Raw genomic sequence first — 20507 nt, 5'->3', positions numbered from 1 at the left:
CCTGAGTGTTTAGCATATACTGCTGCCGCTGTGTTGCCTGGACACAGAGACTCTCAACTCCTCATGGCAAAAATAGGGCTGAAGAAGCAACTGCTTTCCTAGCACTTTTGCACTAAAGCAAGTATAAGCGTACGTGTTTGTGTGAGAGGGATGGTAGGGTGCAGATGGCAGCGTCCCATTCTCCTGCTCTGTCGGTGTCCTGAATGACAAACTGCTCACTGCTGACCAAACCATGCTTCGTATCTCCTCAGCACTAGCTACCTGCAGGAGACTGCTTTGGATCTGCTCCCAGCCTAGAGCTCGCTAAATTTCAGATGCTAAGTGTTATCATCAACAGTTGCGCACAAATGAGAAAAACCCCAGCTCTGCTTTCCAGCCCCAGGCAGGCTGTGCGAGCGGCACTCGGCGGAGGGGAGAGTTCTAAATGTGAGCTGAGAAAATGGCTGCCACACACCACTGACAGAATTTATAGTGCACTTTACAGAGTGATCTTTTCTGCTGAAAATAAGAAGGAAGCATCTTCCTTAATGGAAAGTAGCTGCCCCGCCATGGTACTCCACTCTATCAATGACAAAGTAACTGTGACTTCATTTACTTCAGTGTATGTATTAAATGTTTCCATTTGGGTTTCCTGCCCTGGAGGTGACTCACAGTTGTAAGCCATAGCAAGGACTAAACTGCCTCTTTTCAGTGTCTACCCTGCTAGAAATCAATGCAGCTCACAAGTGATGCGATTTAGTTTTATTCAGGTGGCCAGGCAGCTGGCTTTGGTGGTGTTGGATGGCTGTGGAGGGATGGGACAGACAGATTAAAGCAGTCAGTCTGTTTTCTGTGTTCTACCTTCCGATCTATGGGTTGCACTTCATCCTGTGCTAACGAGGCTTCGCCAATGTGCTTTAGCTGGTGTTGTGCTTTCCTCCAGTATCTCTGTAACAGAACTGGTGTTATTTCTGCTGTGGAAACAAGCGATGCTGCTTAAATAGTGTTAGAGGCCTTAAGTGCATGTCATGTCCAACAAGCGTCCGGTCTGACGAGTCTTGTCAGTGTGTCAGTCTGTCCCAGTGTCTCAGCATCTTATGCAAACGTTGTCCCAAGGACTAAATACAGCGGAGTGACGGAAAAAGAGAGAGTTCTGTGTTTATAACTCTTGGGCAACACGACGTTGCTGGCCCTTGAGGCGGGCGGCGCCCGTAGATCTCCGCGGGCGGCCGCGCTGACCGTGCCGTGGGGGCCGTGCCGTGGGGGCCGTGCCGTGGGGGCCGTGCCGTGGGGGCCGGGCCGTGCGGGGCCGGGCGGTGGGGGCCGGGCCGTGGGGGCCGTGCCGTGCGGGCCGGGCCGTGGGGGCCGGGCCGTGGGGGCCGTGCTGTGCGGGGCCGTGCCGTGCGGGGCCGGGCCGTGGGGGCCGGGCCGTGGGGGCCGTGCCGTGCGGGGCCGGGCCGTGCCGGGCCAGGCGTGCCTCCGCCGAGCTGCGCCATGCCCCGCGCGCCGGCCGGGCGCGGAAGATGGCGGAGGGGGCGGTGCGCTCGCGGGGTGGGGGGGCGGCGCGGGGCGCTTGGCGGCGCACGCGCGGCGCGGGGCCGGCGGCAGCGATGGCGTCGGGGTGCCGGATCGGGCCATCCATCCTCAACAGCGACCTGGCGGCCCTAGGCGCCGAGTGCAGCCGCATGATGGACTGCGGGGCCGACTACCTGCACCTGGATGTAATGGACGGGTAACGGCCGGGGGCGGGAGGGGCCGGGCCGGGGGCGCGGGGCGGGCGGCGGGCGGCCTGTCCCGCCTCTCTCCGCCCGGCCCGGCCGGGTGTAACCTGCAGGCGGGCGGCTCTGTCTCTCTTCGCCCCCAAGACACTTCGTCCCCAACATCACCTTCGGTCACCCCGTCGTGGAGAGCCTGCGCAAGCAGCTGGGCCAGGAGCCCTTCTTCGGTAAGGGGCGGGGGGCGGCCGGGCGGGCGAGTGCCCGCGCCGCGGCCCGGCGCTGACGGCCGCTCGTCCCGCTCCCGCCGCAGACATGCACATGATGGTTGCCAGGCCGGAGCAGTGGGTGAAGCCGATGGCCGTCGCCGGCGCGAACCAGTACACCTTCCATCTAGAAGCTACTGACAACCCGGGGGCGCTGATAAAAGACATTCGGGAGAACGGGATGAAGGTGAGGGGAGCGTGGTCCAGCCGCCGGGCTGCTGGCCATGAGAAAGCTGTCGGTGCCACTTCGGGTGGCCACAGACGGTGTGCGGCCCTCACAGTTACTCTGTGCACAACGTCGGGCCTCAGTTTTAGTGTCAGCGAATCAGGAATATTTATTCAAAGTAGCCTGTTGTTACTGCACTTAAGACACGTATTTTGGAGTCTGTACCCAGTTCAAGCCAATTGAACTGCATCTGTGTCCCCCTGAAGGGCACTGGGAGTTGTCTTGCCTCTCCTGCAGGTTGGCTTGGCCATCAAGCCTGGCACTACGGTTGAATACTTGGCACCATGGGCCAACCAGATAGACATGGCTTTGGTGATGACAGTGGAACCTGGATTTGGAGGGCAGAAATTTATGGAAGACATGATGCCAAAGGTGAAAAGTTTCTTGTATTTATTGGCCTTAAAGCTAATTAACAGTATGGGGTGTAGCAGTGAAGGGAATAAACCTTGCCTGGATATGCGAGAAGTTGTATGTAGATGGAGTGTGGATGTCAGCACCAACCTTTCTGTCCTGTTTCTCAGGTTCAGTGGCTGAGGACGCAGTTTCCCTCACTGGATATTGAAGTGGATGGAGGGGTCGGGCCTGACACCATCCATAAGTGCGCAGAGGTGAGAGGCTGAAGCAGAGCAGTGTTCGCAGTCATGGTGCTGAGGGACTTAATCGGCCCTCAGAAAATACAGTGTAGGAGGAATTGCACTTGGACCGCTAGTTTTCAGAGGGAACAGTAGCAAAATCTACTTGAGGTCTAATCTTGTGCCTTTATTAATAGTGACTACTCAAGCCACCCCTCAGCTAGAGAAGTTGTTTGTTCCTTTGTTTGGGCAAATAGGAGCAAAGGTGAAGAAATGTGCTATTTGGGGAAGAGCTGTCTTTTCTGAACTTGACTTGTGGCCGTAGTGAGAGGTGCACTGCCTGTGTCCCACAGGTAGCACTTTTTTGCCCACCAGCCTAGATGTTGCTGCCCTCTTAGGTGTTTCACAGGAAGAAACCTGTTGCTGTGGGTCTGTGCCATGTCACTGAGTGTTTATTGTCTTTCAGGCAGGTGCAAATATGATTGTGTCTGGCAGTGCCATTATGAAGAGCACAGATCCCAGATCTGTGATCAACCTTCTCAGGAATGTGTGTTCAGAAGCAGCTCAGAAGCGCAGTCTGGATCGGTGAGCCCTGCTGTGTTGAAGGCGGCTCTGTGCGGGCAGGCGAACCCTGTTTCTTGTGCATAAGGGAGGGCTGGATGAACATGAATTAAAGAAACTTGTTGCTGCTGAACAGAGGAATCATTCCATCACTGCGATGAAGCAAGCAGCAGTGAAAACTATTCTGGTGGTCTTTCGGGGTTGGAAATGCATTGGTTTGAACCCGTCTCTTGATTCTGTGGAGGTTAATAATGCTGACTGGATTGAACTACGCTTCAGTCAGTGTTTTGCTTGCTAGAAGAGTATAGCATCACCACAAGCAATCACTCTTGTGGAAGACTAATCAAACTGCCTTTTGTTGTCTGTATTTTGTCATTTGATCTGTGCATTCCTACAAAACTTTTTCAGTCTCTGCATTAAACACCCTTCTTGGTGTGGTAAGCCTCCATTAAGCTGTCAAAAAAAAGGTGGCCTGGGGAACAAGTTTGGGAAAAATGCAGTTCGAAAGGGCTAAAAATATCCCATGGATCACAGAATCGTAGAACCATTATGGTTGGAAAAGACCTTTGAGATCAAGTCCAGCCACTAGTCTCACAGTGCCAAGCCCATTACTAAACTAAATCATGTCCCTCAGCACTTCATCTATTTGTCTTTTGAAGAAGGGTGGAGCCAGGCTCTTCTCAGTGGTGTCCAATGACAGGACAAGGGGCAATGGGTACAAGTGGGAACATAAGAGGTTCCAAAGAAACATAAGGAAAAACTTCACTCTGAGGGTGAGGGAGCACTGGAACAGGCTGCCCAGATGGGTTGTGGAGTCTCCTTCTCTGGAGACATTCAATAGCCACCTGGATGAGTTCCTGTGTGACCTACTCTAAATGGTCCTGCTCTGGCAGGGGGGTTGGACTGGATGATCTTTCGAGGTCCCTTCCAGCCCTTGAGATTCTGTGATTCAAGTTGTGATGTACAGGTGTGTTGCTGGTTTCTGCATGCGTTGGCTGGTATGCACAGCATGGAGGCAGCTCTGTACAATGACTTGAGGCTCCTTGTTCTGAAAACAAGTAGTTCTTGTGCCTCTGCTTGTGTCAGTGTCACAGCCGGGCCTGTGCTTGTGAAAGGTGGGCTACAGCCCAACAGAGGAAGAACTTGAGTGTAATTTTAACTAGACCTGCCTCCCATGCCTCCAATTAGTATTGCTGACTGCTTTAGTATTTCATGGTGTTCCACATGGTATTTTTCCCTTTAAGTTGTAATTACAGCACAGTTGCAAACAGCCTGCCACACCAGGGGCCCAGGCCAGAGGGCTCCACAGCTGTAGCTGGTCATTTTCCACAGTGCCAAAGTCAAATCCTGTGTCACTAACCCCTGTTGAAGTGGCACTAGAGCTGATGCACCCCATTCTTTTCAGCAACGTGTCTGAAGCAGGCCTCAGCTTGGTGGCTGTGGCAGGAGGTGGCTGCAGTACCACATGGGGCAATGCCATTGTGAAGTAGGAGGAGCTCAGGTTGGTTCAGACAGCCTAGGCAAGGGTCTGAAATGGCTAAACTGCTCCTTTTTCCTGTGTGGTTGATTGTGGTTTAGGTGAACAAATGTCTTTGTTTCCCGTTTCTGCTTGCAACTCCATTTTGAGAACCAGCAAAAGAAACCTGGAGTCATTGGGACCTACTGCACTGAAGCAAGCATGGCTAGGAAGGGCTGTGTGGGCTGAGGGGTGTAGGAGCAGCTCGTCTGTACTGCTGTGAAAAACTTGTGCAGAGTAACGCAGTGTGCATGGAGAAATGGTCACAGCTCTGGTACCCAAACGGCAGGCCGAGCAGCCACTAACGGGCTGCAGGAACATTAGTTTAGGATGTGGGAGACAGGCTAGTGGTGGATTGAAAGCAGCAGGAGGGCAGCTGTGTCAGCCTTGCCTCCTGCAGCTGACCTTAAGGTGGTTTGAAAGGGCAATCAAAGTATTCCTGCTTTTTTTTTTCTCATTAATTTGGGGCCAGTTCTCCCAAAGCCACGCTAGTTAAGTGGCAGCACTGTGCTTCGTTCTGAGCATGGAGCTGCACAGAATGTTTTCTCTCAGGCTATAGTTGTGTTGTCGTCATTTCAAATCTGGCAGTTTGCACTTCCACTGACTCAGCTAAGGGTGTTGTGGGAGAGTCACACACAAGATAAAATTGCTGCTGTCCCTCTAAATCCCACCTAGGTGGGTTTATGCAGCTGGCTACTGCTGCAGCAGCTCTTCATACATCTACGGCTAAACCTATTGGTGACCACAGAGCACCCACAGAAGGTACAGGAATGGTACTTGTCCTTCTATTGCTAAGGCCTGTTCCAGTGTCTTGCCATACTTTAGCAGAAGTCATCTGTCAGGCTTGGTGAAGGCTCTTCTCCATAACATTGCCCCATGGCCAGAGGATTTAAACTGAACATGGACATAAAAAGCACAGGCGGGGCCAAAACAACCCTGGGAGCGCTGGATGTTGCAATGCTCTGATAAAGCAGTGTCAGCAACAAGGGAGAGCACAGGCTAGTGATAGTGGGTCACAGGGTCTAGCACAGTCCAAGGTGATCTGCTAGAGCCAAGTCTCTGCAGGGGAAAAGGAGACAAAAGAAACTCTGATAGTGCCAAGTAAGGCTGGGCTTGGCCCTCGGCTCCAGCCACATCCCTGAGCAAGGTAAGAACTGCAGGAGACATGCGCAGAGCTTAATTTTAATAGGGCTTAGAAGTTTGTACTTGTACTTACATTCCACTGAGATCCCAGATGCAGAGGAGTGTTTAAACCCTCGTAGCAGCAGGGAGCAGAACGTAAGTGGCCTTAAAAAGACATCTCCACTGAAAATGGTAAAGCAGAAGAGAAGCTTGGTGAAGCTGCAGCACCCCAGGTTCATGCAAGGGGGCCTTGCTGCGGGTTGTGTAACTTGGTGCATCACAGCCAGCCTTCGCAGTACTTTCAGCCACAGCACCAAGAGAAGCACCGACAGCTGTTTCCATAGCTTAGCAGCCAAAAGAAACAGGTTGTTGGGTTTTTTTTGTTGTTGAAAACTGCAGAGGAAAGAAAACAAGCAGGGGCTTCTTACGTATTTTATGGCTCCAATCGTGAGCCTGAGCTCTTGGCCCATTCCCACCACCATCAGCTTTCTCAGGATCCCAACATTCATGCAAAAATGGAACCACCTTGAGGAGGGAGTCCAGCTCTGCAGGAAAAAGGGCTGCAGGCAACAAACAAAAATCTTAGTGCCCATTCCAGCTGCATGCAGCACAGGGAAGAACTATGAGAGGAGAGGGGATTGGTCCTGCACCCCTGTTCAGTTAAGCCAATTTTCTAGCCTTGTCCCAGTAGTTAAATGGGGCTACTAAGCAAGGGAGTGCTTTACCACCCCAAGACAGAGCAGGCTAGGCACAGTGCCGTGGGTGAGGAGCAGCCTGGGGCTGTCTCTCACAGCATTACCCTCCCTGGCCCTGCCAGGCCAGGGGCCGTGGGAGGCGAGGTCAGACAGGCAAATGCAGCCTGCTGTGGGTCGCCCCTCGCCACCGGCCCTGCCATCCACGTGGTGTGTGCGGCTCAGGCCAGGGCAGCTGCCTGTGGGCACTGAGCTGGGCAAGCAGCGAAGTGGTGGGGCCTGGGCAGGAAGTAGCACTCTGGCACAGCTCTGTCTCAGCTTCGGTCACTGTGCAAAGGCAGTTGCAGTTTGCTGTCACAGGTCTGGCCAGCTGAGAGACAGCTGTTAGAGACTCCCGACTGTGGTGGGGTAGGGGAAGGACCAAATATACATTTTTATAGTTTCTCTGGGCATTTTTTTCAGTCTCCTGGCTGCCTGGCCTCTCTTTGGATAGCCTTTTATTGTTGCCTTGTGGGGCACTAGCTGGTTGTGACAAGATCATTTAAAGAGGTGACAATGAAACTGTGCTTATCCTTGCTTGTACCAACATGGGCTCGTGCAGTCTCTGGAGCTGGCAAGATAACAACTAGCTGTGCTCAGCCAGCACACTGGACACGGCCAAAAGCAGCACAGCTGGGAGCTGAAGAGCAGTGCAGGAACAGCTGTACAGCCCACTAGGCTGACCACAGCTGGTTAATCCTGCTCCTGTTGCACAGAGGCTTTTTGGCCTCATTTTAGCACCCTTTCCTGCCCAACTCCACAATCTATGAAAACATCCTCCTCTTGCTCCTTCTCATAAGATGCTGATTACATTTTCACCTCCTGATGGCATGTTCAGGACACGTAAGGCCGGCTGGTTTACCTGGTCTGGCCCATCTCCTAAATTGCAGAAACCCCTCACACTGCCTCGCAAGAGCTGCTCAGATCAAACTTCTTAATGAATGGATATGGCTGTGGAAGAGACTTGCCAAGCATTTGAGACACGTTGCTTTCAGAAACCTCTGCCCAGCAGCAGATGCACATGCAGGACGGTAGGGATGGAAGAGTCTCCCTCCGTATCGAGCCACAGTGGGGCACTTGAGCCTCGCAGCACCAGTGTGGCTGCTGCACAGTGGCGAAGCTTCATGCTGCTGCTGCCAGTTTGCAAAGCCATTCCTGGGGCCAGTGGGTCGCTGTGCCGAGAGAGAGGCAGCATGAGAGGCAGCGTCACGCTCTTCTACAAGGCCATCAAATTCAGACTATATACAACATATATAGAAATAACTTTTAATTATAAAACCCAACCTTGCATCAAAGATTATTTTATCAGACATTGAGGCAAGATTCAAGTTTAAGACAAACCAGTGTTAAAAAAGTGTTTAAAAAAATAATCAGAATGTGCAATAAACTACAATGTAGCAGTAAGTTGTAGTGTTGAAACTTTACTGAACTGTTTTCAGATGCTCAGTGTATATTTCCTATCATTTTGACACCCAACCCCCTCCCCCCCTAGAACTGACACTAAAACTGGGTCATCTGTCCAGTGCCATTCCAGATATAACACATGGAAGAAAGTTTTGTACAAAACCAGAGACTCTATTAAACTGCTTTCAACTGCCCTACACAGAAAAACTTCCTGTGGATGGATTATACCTACATTCAATGTTTAATCTTTGTTAATACCCCTTCAGATTGCAGATACATTCCAAACTATGCTATTTAGATGCAAGTTTAAACAACTTGTTTTTGTTTCTTTGCTGGGAAATTTAAAACAAAAATCTATCCAGAATCACAATGGAAAGCTTTGGAGCTTTGCTCTTTACTGGTCTTCTAGACATCAATCATCCTTTCCTTTTCAGCTAGTCACCAAATGTTGGCATACTTACGAGACTCTTCCAAGGCACTGTACAGAAATTGGAACAAGACTTTGTCTTTAACATATTAAAGCAAAATATGATGAGCCTCATTAGCTACTGAAGGACTAAGGAAGTAAGATGACCCAAACCACAACATTCAAAGAGCTGCGTAACTGCTTGGACTCGACTCCTCCTCCCTCCGTTTCTCTGTGCCCACAGGACTGAAGCAGAAGCCCTACTTTCTGAGCAGCAGATACATCCACTAGTGCAATGCAGTGGTCTATTTCTATCTTATTGCTTGAGGACATCTCTATGACATATGCCCTGGCACTACTGAGAGCTGAATACAGATTTTAAGCTAGATGCAAGGCTTCCAGAGGCCTGCTTTGCAACTGCTGGTTCTCACCTATCCTCACGTTAGGCGTGGGTTACACACATGCATTTAGAGCAGTCATGCCACACAGGAAAATAATCTGAGGCTATTGCTTCTCCCCACTATTTTTTCAAGTAGTTTTTCTGTGTTCAGTTGAAGTTGTTAGTTAAAGTTGGCAGCATATCCTGCTGCACTGGAATCCACTAGAACCAGAAATGCATAGGAAAACGAACAGAACAGAAAAGGATGATTATTAACAAATGTGGCAATATGACAACAGAAAGTGAATGGTGCCAGCAATTTATGTGCGCCCACTCCCGACACTGGGAATATTAGACTTCCAGCTTGAAAAAATTACTCTCTTGGGGTTCAGGAAGAAGGAAGTGTTGTCTTTGGGATTTATCCTGCCTGTTACAAAGCAAGAAAGAAAATATATTATATGCAGCTGACGTACAGGTTTTGAATTGTGCTGTCATATGCTGTGTGAACAAGAGAGATTTTACCTTACTCTTTTCTCCACCTTAATTGGCTTTCTTAATGAACCACATTATTCCCTGTCACCTTTGTTTTCTTGTATTGTTGATTCCCAGGCAAATGTTTTCGCAGTCTTCTGGCTCTTCAGTAGATTGTTTTCTTGGTGGATGGCCATTGTCTGGCAGACCAACGGGTACACACGAAGCACAGACAGAGTCACTGGGGAGAGCTGCACTTGACATTTCAGTCTGATTTGTTATTTGATCTTGGCACAGTAAAGCTTCTACCTCTTCATCTTTTAGTGGAAAAACTCGAGGTTCCCACAGTCCAGACTGAAAGGAATCAGAAGGGTAGGATTGAGCATGAAAAAAGAGAAAAGAATGGAAAAAGGGATTTCAGTTGCATCTGAACTGATTTGCTATGAGCAGAATGATCTGCTATCGAGTAACAAATGAGTGTCTCTCTTCACAATGTTTACGGGGCTCTTCAGATAAAGAATATGACACTGCTAGGCACCAGCTGGCAACAGAAGCTGGCTTCCTACAGTTTTGAACTAGTTACAGAGCTACAACTGAACAGGCACCATCCAGGAGGGAGGAAGCTCTTTTCTGTGGTGCCAGACCACCAGCATACCTGACCTCATAAAAATTGTGCCTCTCCAGAACCCTGGCCAACATCCTTGAACCAGGGATCTCTCATCCCTGAACCCAAGCCTGCTGTACTTGCTTCAAGAACATGTGCCATTTGTACTGAGCAAGGACACTTTTACCTGCTGACAAATCTTGGGCTCAATTCGTAAAGCACAAAAATCTAGTTCTAAAGAGGAGCACTACATTCTGTCCACATAAAGTAGGGTGACAGCCTGAGACTCTGCTCAGCAAGACAGGAAGTATGCTCAGGTTGTTTTACGTTGGAGACAGTGGTCACTGAGGACCTGAGCAGATCTGGACACTGTTGGAAGCACCCACCTTCACTTCCTGGCTCTCCCTCCCGAGTTGTGCAATCCCTGAACAAAGAGAGCTGTGGGCTTCAGAAGTCAAGTCGGGACCAGGGTCAGGGGCACAATGCAGCGAGGCACAGGAGCTGCTGTGGTGCTCTTTCTGCGCTGCATCTTGGCTCTGTCGTCCATCGGCATTTTTGCTGTACGATCTAATGCAAGACAAGAGATGAGTCTTACAAGCTCCTCCCTGCCCTCACATATTGCCAGAAACAGTTTAGATTTTCTTTTCAAAGTGTTCACACTACCTACATTATATTTATTTAAATCAGAAGACTAGATGAAGATGTGCGTGGTTCTTGATAGCCTTGTAGCCACAAACCAAAGCAAAGGGTCCTACGTGGAAGAGTTAACCAGGTAAAAGAGGGCTGGAACAGGCTCATGCTTGCTGTAGAACAGCTGGTGGCTGGTCCCACTCCTGCACCTTACTCCATACGATCACTAGAACTGTCATTTTGGCCAAGAGACTTCAGTGAGCCATGGGCTGATAGGGCCAATGCAACTCAAGAAGAAACAGCAGGTCCCCGGGCTTCCCCTTCCCACCTCTGCTCTGGACTCATCTCCAAAGAACTCAAAATGATGTAATAAGATTAAAAATGCTGACTTTGCCTTTAATACAAATTTGAATTAGATACAAAATACTGGCACACATCTTAAATGCCAGGTGAAAGTCTGGCCTTGCTCATGTCAATGGCAGTTTTACTTCTGAATTCAGCACTAAGCTTTGAACCAGGAGGTCACAGAGTTTCAAAGTTAAGGGTACATATAGAGCTTGCATTTTTTAGTATACTTTCTAAAGGTTTTTTATGTTCAAAATGGCTTAAAATAGAATTCCTTATATGGTTTAGCTCTAATTTTATCCTGCATTAAGAAGAACTATCTTTGCATATTTATTTATACTGCTACGGTTAGGTGTCAGCTAAGAGTAGACACAAGCATATGATAAATAGCAGAAAAAGTTATCCTGGCATTTATAAGGATACTTTTTTGCCTTGGCAGATTCTGAAGAGAATTATGGGAATTATTTTCCCAGTGATTAACTGTACATGCAGGTTTATGATGTTTGCTCTGACATGCATTACTTTTTGCAAGACTTTTGGGGGTTATATTCAACTCTGATGCATTCGGCACCAGACTTTTTTAAGTGCAAGGATGCAGTGGGCTTTCATCTAGGACAAGTGAGTGGAGCACAGCTTGTGCTACTTGTGGTGGCTGAAGTCAGAATAACTGAGAGTGGCACAAACTAGCAGAGCCCTGTGTTCAGCACAGGAGTAAGGTTTTTATTCAATAATACCAAGTCACTGACATGTCCAACTTCTGTATGTATACATGCTTCAGAACTGCCTTCCCTTTCCACTCACAAGCCCAAACATCTTTGCTGCTGTCCCTGACGAGTTTATTAATGAAGGTGTCCTCATTTTCAAACTTCTCTCTGACAGCATTTCTGAAACTGTAGCCCCACCACCCAACAGCAGTGGTGCAGCTCCTGGAATACACTTGCCTGCTGTTCCTTCTGGGCCAGCGGCTCTGCTCCCACAGCGACCATCTTGCTCGCTCTCTTTCTTCGTACTTTGCATGACGTAAGGAAAAAACTTCATCTGACAGATCTTCGATCTGTAATGAAATGCAGGGATAGCTGCTGCCATAATTAGAAACAAAGAACAAAAACTGCTAGAAACAAAGGCAGCTAATATGAGCTGTAATTCTGCAAAGGTCTGTTCACCAAACAAGAGGAGGCAACACAATGCGTGCTTGCAGTACAGAGGCACATCAAAACACATGCATTCAGCTTACACTCTCACCACAGCTCTCATATTGGGGATGCTGCCGCTTTATTTCTTTACATGTCTGTGGTTGATTTGAATGGATATAGAAATGATATCCCCCATACAACTAACACATTTTTCTCTATGGTGAGAAGCAGAAAATTAAGGAGACAAGTATTCATTTGCAAATCAAGGCAGCATTAAAAGTACATAATAAAGACAAGCAAAAAGTCCAGGAGTTTCCAGAGATTTCTTTAGGAGGAAGCTGGGAGGCAGCAGGATTTGCCAGGTGCTCTTTAGGCATGGAGAAACAGGTCTGAGATCACCAAGGACTTAGGTAGCTCTACAGTGAGAGGAACTCAGCAAACCTGAGGTGCTGCATTCCTGCTATGAAACCATGCAGAAAATGGGTTCCGCTTTGAAGAGACTATTCCTTGGCAAATCATTTGCATGACCCTGGTACAGTTTAAAATGCCCCTAATGTGAGTATTTTAACTGCTGCTTGTAGTCAAACGAGAGGCAGCTTTTTAGGTAAAAGGCATCAGATGTAGCTATCACATCTAACCTTCACTTTGAAAGAACCATCCTCATTTTTCTGTTGGCAGCATACCAGGAAGTTTGCCGCTTACACACGGCTGGGCAAAGAGCACTTTGCTGCCCTCCCCCCTCACTCCACAGATGGTAGGGTGATCTCTTGGCTAGAGCCCTTCAGCATAGTTTCAAAAGTGTTATTTCAAAGTGCTCCAAACCATTCAACCTCTTCAAAGTTCACCTAAAAAGCCACAGTTGGCAAGAACATCCACAGTGCTACAGCCATGGATTTTGTGCCAGCCACTCCCCACTCAAAAGCAGAGAAATTCAGGAAAGAATAATTCCTGGTCACAGAAGCTGTGAAGCTGCACTGCCAGATCAGTCCTTGACAAGAATTAAACCAATAATTGGAGGGTTGTGGAAAAGAAACTGAGTTTTTTCTATGAAGCAAAATCCTCAGTGGTGTTATACAAGTAACCCCATTTATCTTCCAATTGAGTCTGATACAACAGAGAACCAGAGTCCTCTCTGCAGTGCTAGATAGCACCACAAAATGTAGGTGACATGGTCAGCCATCAGTAACAGACAACTAAAAGCCCTGAGAGTTTCTGCAGAAACTGCTCTTCATATCAAGTCTTGCAGCACTAAGGTAGTCCATGACCATTACGGGTACAAATGCAAAGTATTACAATGCATTTATGCTGCTGTAAACTACCTGGTGGTGGCACTCAGCTTGCCACAGAGCATGTTTCCAACCTAGGTGGCCAGTCAGGAACCACAGCAACACAATGACATTTAATGGGGTCAGTAAAAAGGATCCCAAAGACTTCAGTGTGACCTGAATTGGCCCCAGGACCTACTTGCTAAAACTGTGACTGCCTGGTTCCTCCTCAGCCCAGTATTCAACAGGAATCTTCACACAAACAGGCCTGCTTTGTTTGCCTATCTCATGACTGCTTTTTGAAGACTCCTCAGGGCCATTATTTATTTATGTTAAACACAAACCACTTTGTTAGCTGCTGGTTTCCTTTAATGCAAGTCAACTTAATGGTTTTCCTCCTCTCTGAGGAATTCACCAGCTCTGTTACGTGGATGGCATCAGTACGGGGCTGCATCTCAGTGCAGATTCTGTCTTTCCAAAGTCAGTGATGTATGCGTGTAAATGAGAATTTTATGAACTACAAAAGTGCTATTCCCTCAGGGAAAATTCATGATTCCTCTGTGTGTTCACAATTCCTTTGAAGTGGAAACAAAAGATAATTTTGAAAGAAAAACTTAGACTTTGAAAATACTTTTTTTAGCAAATTGCCAAAACTTTTCACGCTGGGAAGAAACTTCATTTTAACAAGCTTCCTTTCAAAAATCAAAGTCTGCATTCCTCTGCAAGCAAGGATTTTTGAAAAATACAGAAATGAGCCTTACTGATCCTTTTCTATAGCTGGTGACAGCAGATATAAGTACTTGTTTATTTAAAGTGAGTTTTACCCTGTTCCACTGAAGACTAACAAGTCCTATTTGAAAATTATTCTTTCTTCCATGGATAAAATCACATTACATCAGAGTAAAACATCTTCTCTTGGTTCAGTGCAGCCTCCACCCCTCCTCAGCGTTGTAACTTTTATATATTTCCTCCACTGACTTTAGGTTAATTTAAAGTTCCTGTTACTGGAGAAATTCAATGTTTTCTTTCCCTTCCCCCCACTAAGGTTAGTTTGAAAAAGGACAAAAGAACTGTCATTCCTTGGTGGATGGATCTGGCATTGATGCTGAGAGAAAAGTCTATTAGCAAGGCCTGTTTGTGAGGCATGTCTAATGATTTCACTCAAAGAAAAAGACTTAAAGCAAACTAACATTTGGATCCCCCTCACTGCATCTAGTTAAGCTGCAAGACTCTCTGCTGTTGAACAGCACCAGGAATATTTCTGAAAGGTTCTCAAAAAAACAGTCTGTTTCAGTCTTTGGCTGCATGGGAAACACTGAGTCATAAGCCATGAAAACACTTACGCAAAACTAATTACACACGGAATTATTCCAAAGTATTTGTCATTACTAAAACAACTACAAAATAAACTTGAACATTACAATTACTTTACAACTTTAACCTGGACAAAACTAAAAATCAAAATAAAACAGGAAAGCCTGTGCCACACCCTCTCATGTTTTAAAGCAGTAACAGGCTTCAAATTCATACCTGCAAACCTGAACACTCAAAATCCTCTATTTTAAAAAACTAAGTATTTTTAGATCACGTAATAGAGCAGACATAGACAACAGATTAACTTTTGTCCAGGGGGGTTGTGGAGTCTCTTTCTCTGGAAGGAGACATGTCTGCCTGGACATGTTCCTGTGCGACCTGATCTAGGTTGACCTGCTTCTGCAGAGGGGTTGGACTAGATGATCTCTAAAGGTCCCTTCCAACCCCTACCATTCTATGATTGCCCAACTGTTATGTTTGTCCTTGTAAGGCAAAATTTCCAGAAACAACAGTTAAGCACTCAAAAAGGTAAGCTTTTTGTACTTAAATAAAGGCATGGTGAAGAGGCCTGGTTTTCAGAAAGTGCTGAGTTCCTGTCTTGGGAAGTGGGGTTCCTGTAGAACATGACAAAGTTGGGACCCAACAGTTTTTTGCAACTCGTGGAAACTTTAAGTGCGAGTCTATTGCATGGATATGGGTTGTTGCTCTGAAAACCTTAAACGAAGAAGAGAGAGAAGGGAAAAAAATGAAAACAGGGAAAAAAAGATACCAAGTGGAATAAATCCCTAACTGCTGTCCAACACAAGGACAACTCTAGAAGTTTTGAATTTAGCCATGCGGAAGATAGGAAAGAAATTACTGTACAGTACCAACAAAGGCTGCTACGTGGTGGAAAGCAAAGCAGCTTCCTTTAGTTAAAAGCAGAAAGTACATTTTGCCCTCTCTTGTCCTTCACGAATGATCTACTGAAGCTTGCCTTGATTTCAGTACAAGAAACAATTTCAAGAGTGTCAGAGTGTGTCTGCAGAAAATGCAATAATGTAACGCTGCTGTTTTCTCATGTCTTTTTTCAAGCTCACTCAGTAACAAATCCAACTCATCCTAAAAACCTAAAGCAAGGAAGTGGAAGAATTATGATCAAACAACCACCATTTCTCAGTACTTTGGAAAACACCCAAACCAATTAACACGATCCCAAAAGAAAGGGGGAAATTGGCAAAGGGTGATTTAGACACACAATCTTTATCATTTTTCTCCTGTCTGACATCTCTCTCACTCTACCCAGCAGCTCACAGTCAATACAGAAGCAGTGGACCACAGCAGGAGGCAAAGCTGCTTTGTTGTTACTTCCTGGCCAAAGGATGAATCATACAGGATCAAGTACTTATGCCAAACAGAAATGTACTGGGAGAGCTACTAAATGAGCGATTAGCCCATGAGCCCATGAGAGACACCTTGAAGTCCCTTCAGCAAAATATGTTGAAAGTATGTGAGACAAGTCATCTGTATGGGATCTGCAACCTCATCAAGAAATCCACTGAGTCCTCCAAACAAGTCCCTTGAAGCCCTGAAGGCAAATCACTGTTGAAGTTAGTATTTTTTTCCCCCACAGACACCAGGACAAAGAGAGCAATGAACAGTGGAGTCTTAAGGGACAGTGTGCCCTTGCTGCCTTATAAGTTATTCTTCAAATGGTTTAATTAAACATCCTTGCAGGAATGTTCTCCTGTGTGTGTAATTTGACCTTCTCCCTACAAAAGAAGATCGAGCATGTCTCCTGCTAGCAGAGTTGTACCACACCAAAAGGCAGCAGCAGAAGCTGATACACATATAACCACCAGGTTGCACAAAAATTTCTCAAGTGCATGAGAAAAGGCAGGGAGAAAGTTTTCTATTTTCCTTCCGACAAAAGAGTATGGTGCCAAATGAGTGCAATTACAGAAGGTAGGGATCTGTGACCAAGATGCACTCTGAAAGGAAGGTTTCATTTTCACGGAGCAGACAGCTACAGACTTAGTAAAACTCTGAGGAAGCTAGTTCCTTTGTGGAGAGGGTATTTTCTACCCCAAGGGAAGAGCAGAATGATTTATTTGGTTTAGTATAACCTTCTGTACTGCAATCTTTTTCTACTACTAAGGCACCTGAACTCTGGTTGTGGAGATACCGAGAAAGGGAGATCAAGAACAGATATTGTGGATGAATGTAGAATTGGTCCAACAGTTACAAGAGCTGCTAGTAGCCTACAGCAGAGACTGAGGGAGATCAGAGGTGTCCAAATGACAGCAAAATGGGCAGGTTTCTGGGAAAAGAGCCACAAAAAGACAGGAAGAACAGAAAATAATCCTACAGGCCAGATCTGCTGGTATATTCACAATGGGGTTAGGAAATGCACTAAATCCCTGATTAGGAGAGAAAAGGAGCCCCAGCTGCAAAGTCCATGGACATTCCCTGGAGGAAAACCATTCTATGACTCTATGAAAAAGGTAGGTTCTGATGTCTGGAGGAAGTAACAGTAGCATACAATGTGCAAACTAAGCTCAACAGTCAAGCAGGAAATGCTGAATGTTCCTAACAAGGATGAGAGAAGACAAGGAAGGCTGCAGAAAAACACTAAGAAGAAAACATACTGGGCCCACAGGCAAAATGCCAAATTACCTCCTGAACTGTGACAGAAGAGGATGAGAGCAGAGGACAGATGTTAGAGCACAGGTAGCGCACAAAGAGACAGCTGCACTGGGAGACCCAGCATCACAGTGCCCAAGACAGAGGAGGCTTGGTCAAAGGAAACCTTTAGGAGCATAGGCTGTGCCAGCAGCTAGGGACAGGGCAGCCAAAGAAGGAAGGGAACAATGACTATGAATGGAGATACTCACAGTTCAGTCATCCATCCACCACAGGTTTGAGGAGGTTAGGATAAGACGGTCTGATACTTAATACTTTATTTTTGAAATTTGAAACATACCAGGAATTGCAAAGTGACTTTGGAAAATATATACTGATTATCCCAGTTGGATATTTTATCTACTTTAATTAAAAACCAGTAGTTTAATTAAAATATAGCCTACCTCTTCTTCATCTACACATGATCTTTCTAAAGGTTGAAATTCAACAACTCTCCAGCTAGAAATGAGAGAAGAAAAATCAAATTAATTTCCTAAATGCTGTTTCATTATTTCACCAGTAGAGATGACTCTTCTGTTTCAATACTGTATTGTAAGTTACTCCTTCAAGAGTGGTTGTGCTTCAAAACTGCTTTCATATAAAATAACTTCAAAGTGTCAATAACAGATGCCTGAAATTTAGATTTTCCTTTCCCAACTCAATATCTAACCTTTCCTTTTCCCAACATAGTCTTTAAGCTATCCAATACAATCCTATTAATATTTTTACCTTTAAAGACAATATAAAAGCAAATACAAATTAGAGATTTAAAATATGTAACAAAGCACAAGAGATCAATTGCCTTATTTTAGCTAACAATGTTATTTTCCCAATTAAAAAAAAAGAAAAAACAGTGTCTCTAGAATAATGGATTATAGGTTTACACTGTATGGAAAAAAATTAAGCTTATTCAACTGTATCAGAATGGCTAATATATACATGAAAACAGCTAACTATTTTCTTAGAAACTGTAACACGCTCCAAATAACTGTTCAGAGTACACGAGCCTTATGGCATGTTTAAGGCCACAAATATCACTGCAATTAAGATGATATAAACCCACTTCTATTTTTAGCCAGTCTGTGCATCTGCTATCTCCTTATGTGCATCAGACTATTTCCCTTGTGCTCTTAGCTGTCCAGTTTTCCCATCACTCCAGTCACACGTGCTGAAGTGCATGGAAAAAAAAACCCTAGTGCATGAAAACATCATCTTAATATGACAAAATTATCTAACTCCATGTTAACAATATTCTTAGTTAACGTTCTCATGTTCATTTTGGTATATTCTTTGTAACTAAGGAGGTAATGAACAAACCTTGGGGTAAGGATTTCTTTGTACTGTAGTTTCTCCAACTTCGATGGTGCCACTAGCGACATTGGAATAACAATGTTGTCTATGTCATAGGAGCTCTCACTTCTCAGCCTCCTCCTGGAGTTATGCTGTCCAATATAATCAATAAAAGAGAAGATTCACCAGCAGAAATCACAAGAACTACATGTTGGCTGAGAAAGATTAGAACTGCATGAGGACAAAAGTCTGTAACTTGAATGCATTTTCTAGTGGCTTAATGTGCTCCAAGTTCCCCCCTCACTCTCCAACAGAATCTCAACTAATCTTAAAACTATCTCATCTCTGAGATTTACTTCTTGCTGGCATGACTTACTGAAATCGGTGGGAATTTCCCTTCCTTGATTTCAGTTACAGTTAGTTCTGATACTTACGAGAACTTAGAGTTAACACTGCATTCTTTGTAACATTCAGTCTACAAATACGACCTTCTATACCTACTAACCTCTAACCCAAGTGGTTCTTCAGTGTAATACAATTTAGAATTCCAAAAGAATGGAACGACATTTTGCAGTAAAGACCAGCCTATATGGAAAGCAATTTTCTGAAAGATGTGCAGAAGACAGAAACTGAATTTCTTTGCCATGATCTCTGCCCACTGGTGCGTGGAAATTACATGGTTCAAAACTGGTTCAAACTGGTATACAGTTCAAAAATTGAAGCTACTCAATTACAGGAGAAAGTTTAGTTTTAAATCATAATACATCCTGTATTATAAGATCTCAGTTTTTATTTAGCTGGACGTTAACTATTCTAAAATGCTCAAGCAAGGGAAAAAAGGAGGAGTGTGAATTGTCAAAACTAGGCGGGACGATAAGAGATTTAAACTCTCTAGGAGCTGTCACCAGATTGAAACACGATGGCTTACAGCACACCAGTACGCCACCAAGCTTGGCAGAACTGTGGGGCTGAAATCTGAACGTTATTATGAAATACTCAATGAATTCTAATGAAACAAAGTGTGTTTCTGCAGGGACTTCACTGAATCAGAGCTCTTCTGCTCCGCAGCAAATTTATACACCAGAAACTTTGCCTGTAGTTCTGCACAAAAGGTTTTAAATAGTGAAGCTCAGAGTTAACAAATTCTGTGACTCTGTTTGCACCGTGAGGCTATTCAGTGTAGCTGCACCAAGAAAAAAGGGTCATAAGAACCCTTGTGTAAAATTTGGAACATAAATCACAGTATGTTTAATGAAATTTGGAAAAAAGAAAAAAACCAGAAAGGCCTGGTGCTAATTAACTGAACTTATGCTCCAGTTACACGACCTACAAATTCTTTTACAAGCAAGTATCTGTTTTATGAACATCCCATACTCAATCTGGAATAAATTAGTTAATGTCATCCATTTAATTCAGTGTAAAAATGCTCTGTACTGTAATTTAACATTAAATCAAAGAGTGTGTGGTTTTTGATTATTAATTTGCACAACTCTCTGTTGATAATTCAGTTAAGACAGTGAGACATTTTTGGTTTACCTGTGATGAAGTGCTGTGAGTGGGCCGAGACATCGCTCCAACATTGGTCATGGCAGCAAAACTGCTAGGGGATTCTGGTTCTGCATATTGAAAGGAGAATGTCTCAAACCTAGTGTTACGTTCACCTGCCACAAAAAATAATTATAATATAAATGCATACTGGCTGTTGTCTACTAGACTAAAGACATTTTTCCATAGGGTAATAGCAAAGTCATTTCTAGACACCCACATCTATCCACTTAAAATCTGAATACTAAAAAAAGTCACCTAAATAAACACTTGCTACTCATCCTGTCGTTGTTACACAAACCTTATCCTTCTCCTTCAATTAAGGACTTCTTCTCAATGAACTAGCTTCATGTGGGCAAATCCTGATTCTTT

The 20507-nt window shown here is 45.4% G+C and overlaps 2 protein-coding genes across 7 annotated transcripts in view; one reads left to right on the top strand and one right to left on the bottom strand.

Moving 5' to 3' along the window:
• The first annotated feature begins 1576 nt into the window (after nucleotides 1-1576).
• RPE (ribulose-5-phosphate-3-epimerase) lies at nucleotides 1577-8561 on the top strand. Of its 2 annotated transcripts, none has more exons than XM_062002529.1 (6): nucleotides 1577-1711; nucleotides 1845-1924; nucleotides 2008-2147; nucleotides 2424-2558; nucleotides 2708-2794; nucleotides 3225-8559. In XM_062002529.1, the coding sequence occupies exons 1-6, from the start codon at nucleotides 1590-1592 to the stop codon at nucleotides 3345-3347; spliced, it is 687 nt and encodes a 228-aa protein (XP_061858513.1). In that variant the 5' UTR covers nucleotides 1577-1589; the 3' UTR covers nucleotides 3348-8559. The 2 variants fall into 2 exon arrangements, with proteins under 2 accessions (XP_061858513.1, XP_061858514.1); XM_062002530.1 differs by having other exon boundaries at nucleotides 1615-1700; nucleotides 3225-8561.
• The window catches only part of KANSL1L (KAT8 regulatory NSL complex subunit 1 like), a 66985-nt gene continuing 54571 nt past the window's right edge, over nucleotides 8094-20507 (bottom strand). For 3 of the 5 annotated variants that reach the window (XR_009819264.1, XR_009819267.1, XR_009819265.1), the window contains 7 exons: nucleotides 20127-20251; nucleotides 18618-18742; nucleotides 17705-17759; nucleotides 11869-11981; nucleotides 10339-10519; nucleotides 9400-9702; nucleotides 8094-9304 (listed from right to left, as the gene is read on the bottom strand). Coding sequence is in view for 1 of the 5 variants with exons in the window: in XM_062002527.1 (XP_061858511.1) it covers nucleotides 9454-9702; nucleotides 10339-10519; nucleotides 11869-11981; nucleotides 17705-17759; nucleotides 18618-18742; nucleotides 20127-20251 (848 nt within the window). In the remaining 4 variants the exon portion in view is untranslated. Of the gene's footprint in view, nucleotides 9703-10338; nucleotides 10520-11868; nucleotides 11982-17704; nucleotides 17760-18617; nucleotides 18743-20126; nucleotides 20252-20507 lie in introns of all 5 variants that reach the window. The other 2 variants (XR_009819266.1, XM_062002527.1) reach the window with 2 other exon arrangements.

The sequence above is a fragment of the Colius striatus genome, chromosome 9, assembly GCF_028858725.1.
Source record: "Colius striatus isolate bColStr4 chromosome 9, bColStr4.1.hap1, whole genome shotgun sequence".
Classification (NCBI taxonomy): Eukaryota; Metazoa; Chordata; class Aves; order Coliiformes; family Coliidae; genus Colius; species Colius striatus.
This window is presented reverse-complemented; position numbering and strand designations above follow the sequence as displayed.

Coding starts and splice junctions, on each gene's coding strand:
- RPE (XM_062002529.1), top strand. CDS start 1,590: ATGGCGTCGGGGTGCCGGATCGGGCCATCCATCCTCAACAGCGACCTG. Junction 1,925..2,007: donor GGGCCAGGAGCCCTTCTTCG/GTAAGGGGCGGG, acceptor CTCCCGCCGCAG/ACATGCACATGATGGTTGCC. Junction 2,559..2,707: donor TGGAAGACATGATGCCAAAG/GTGAAAAGTTTC, acceptor CCTGTTTCTCAG/GTTCAGTGGCTGAGGACGCA.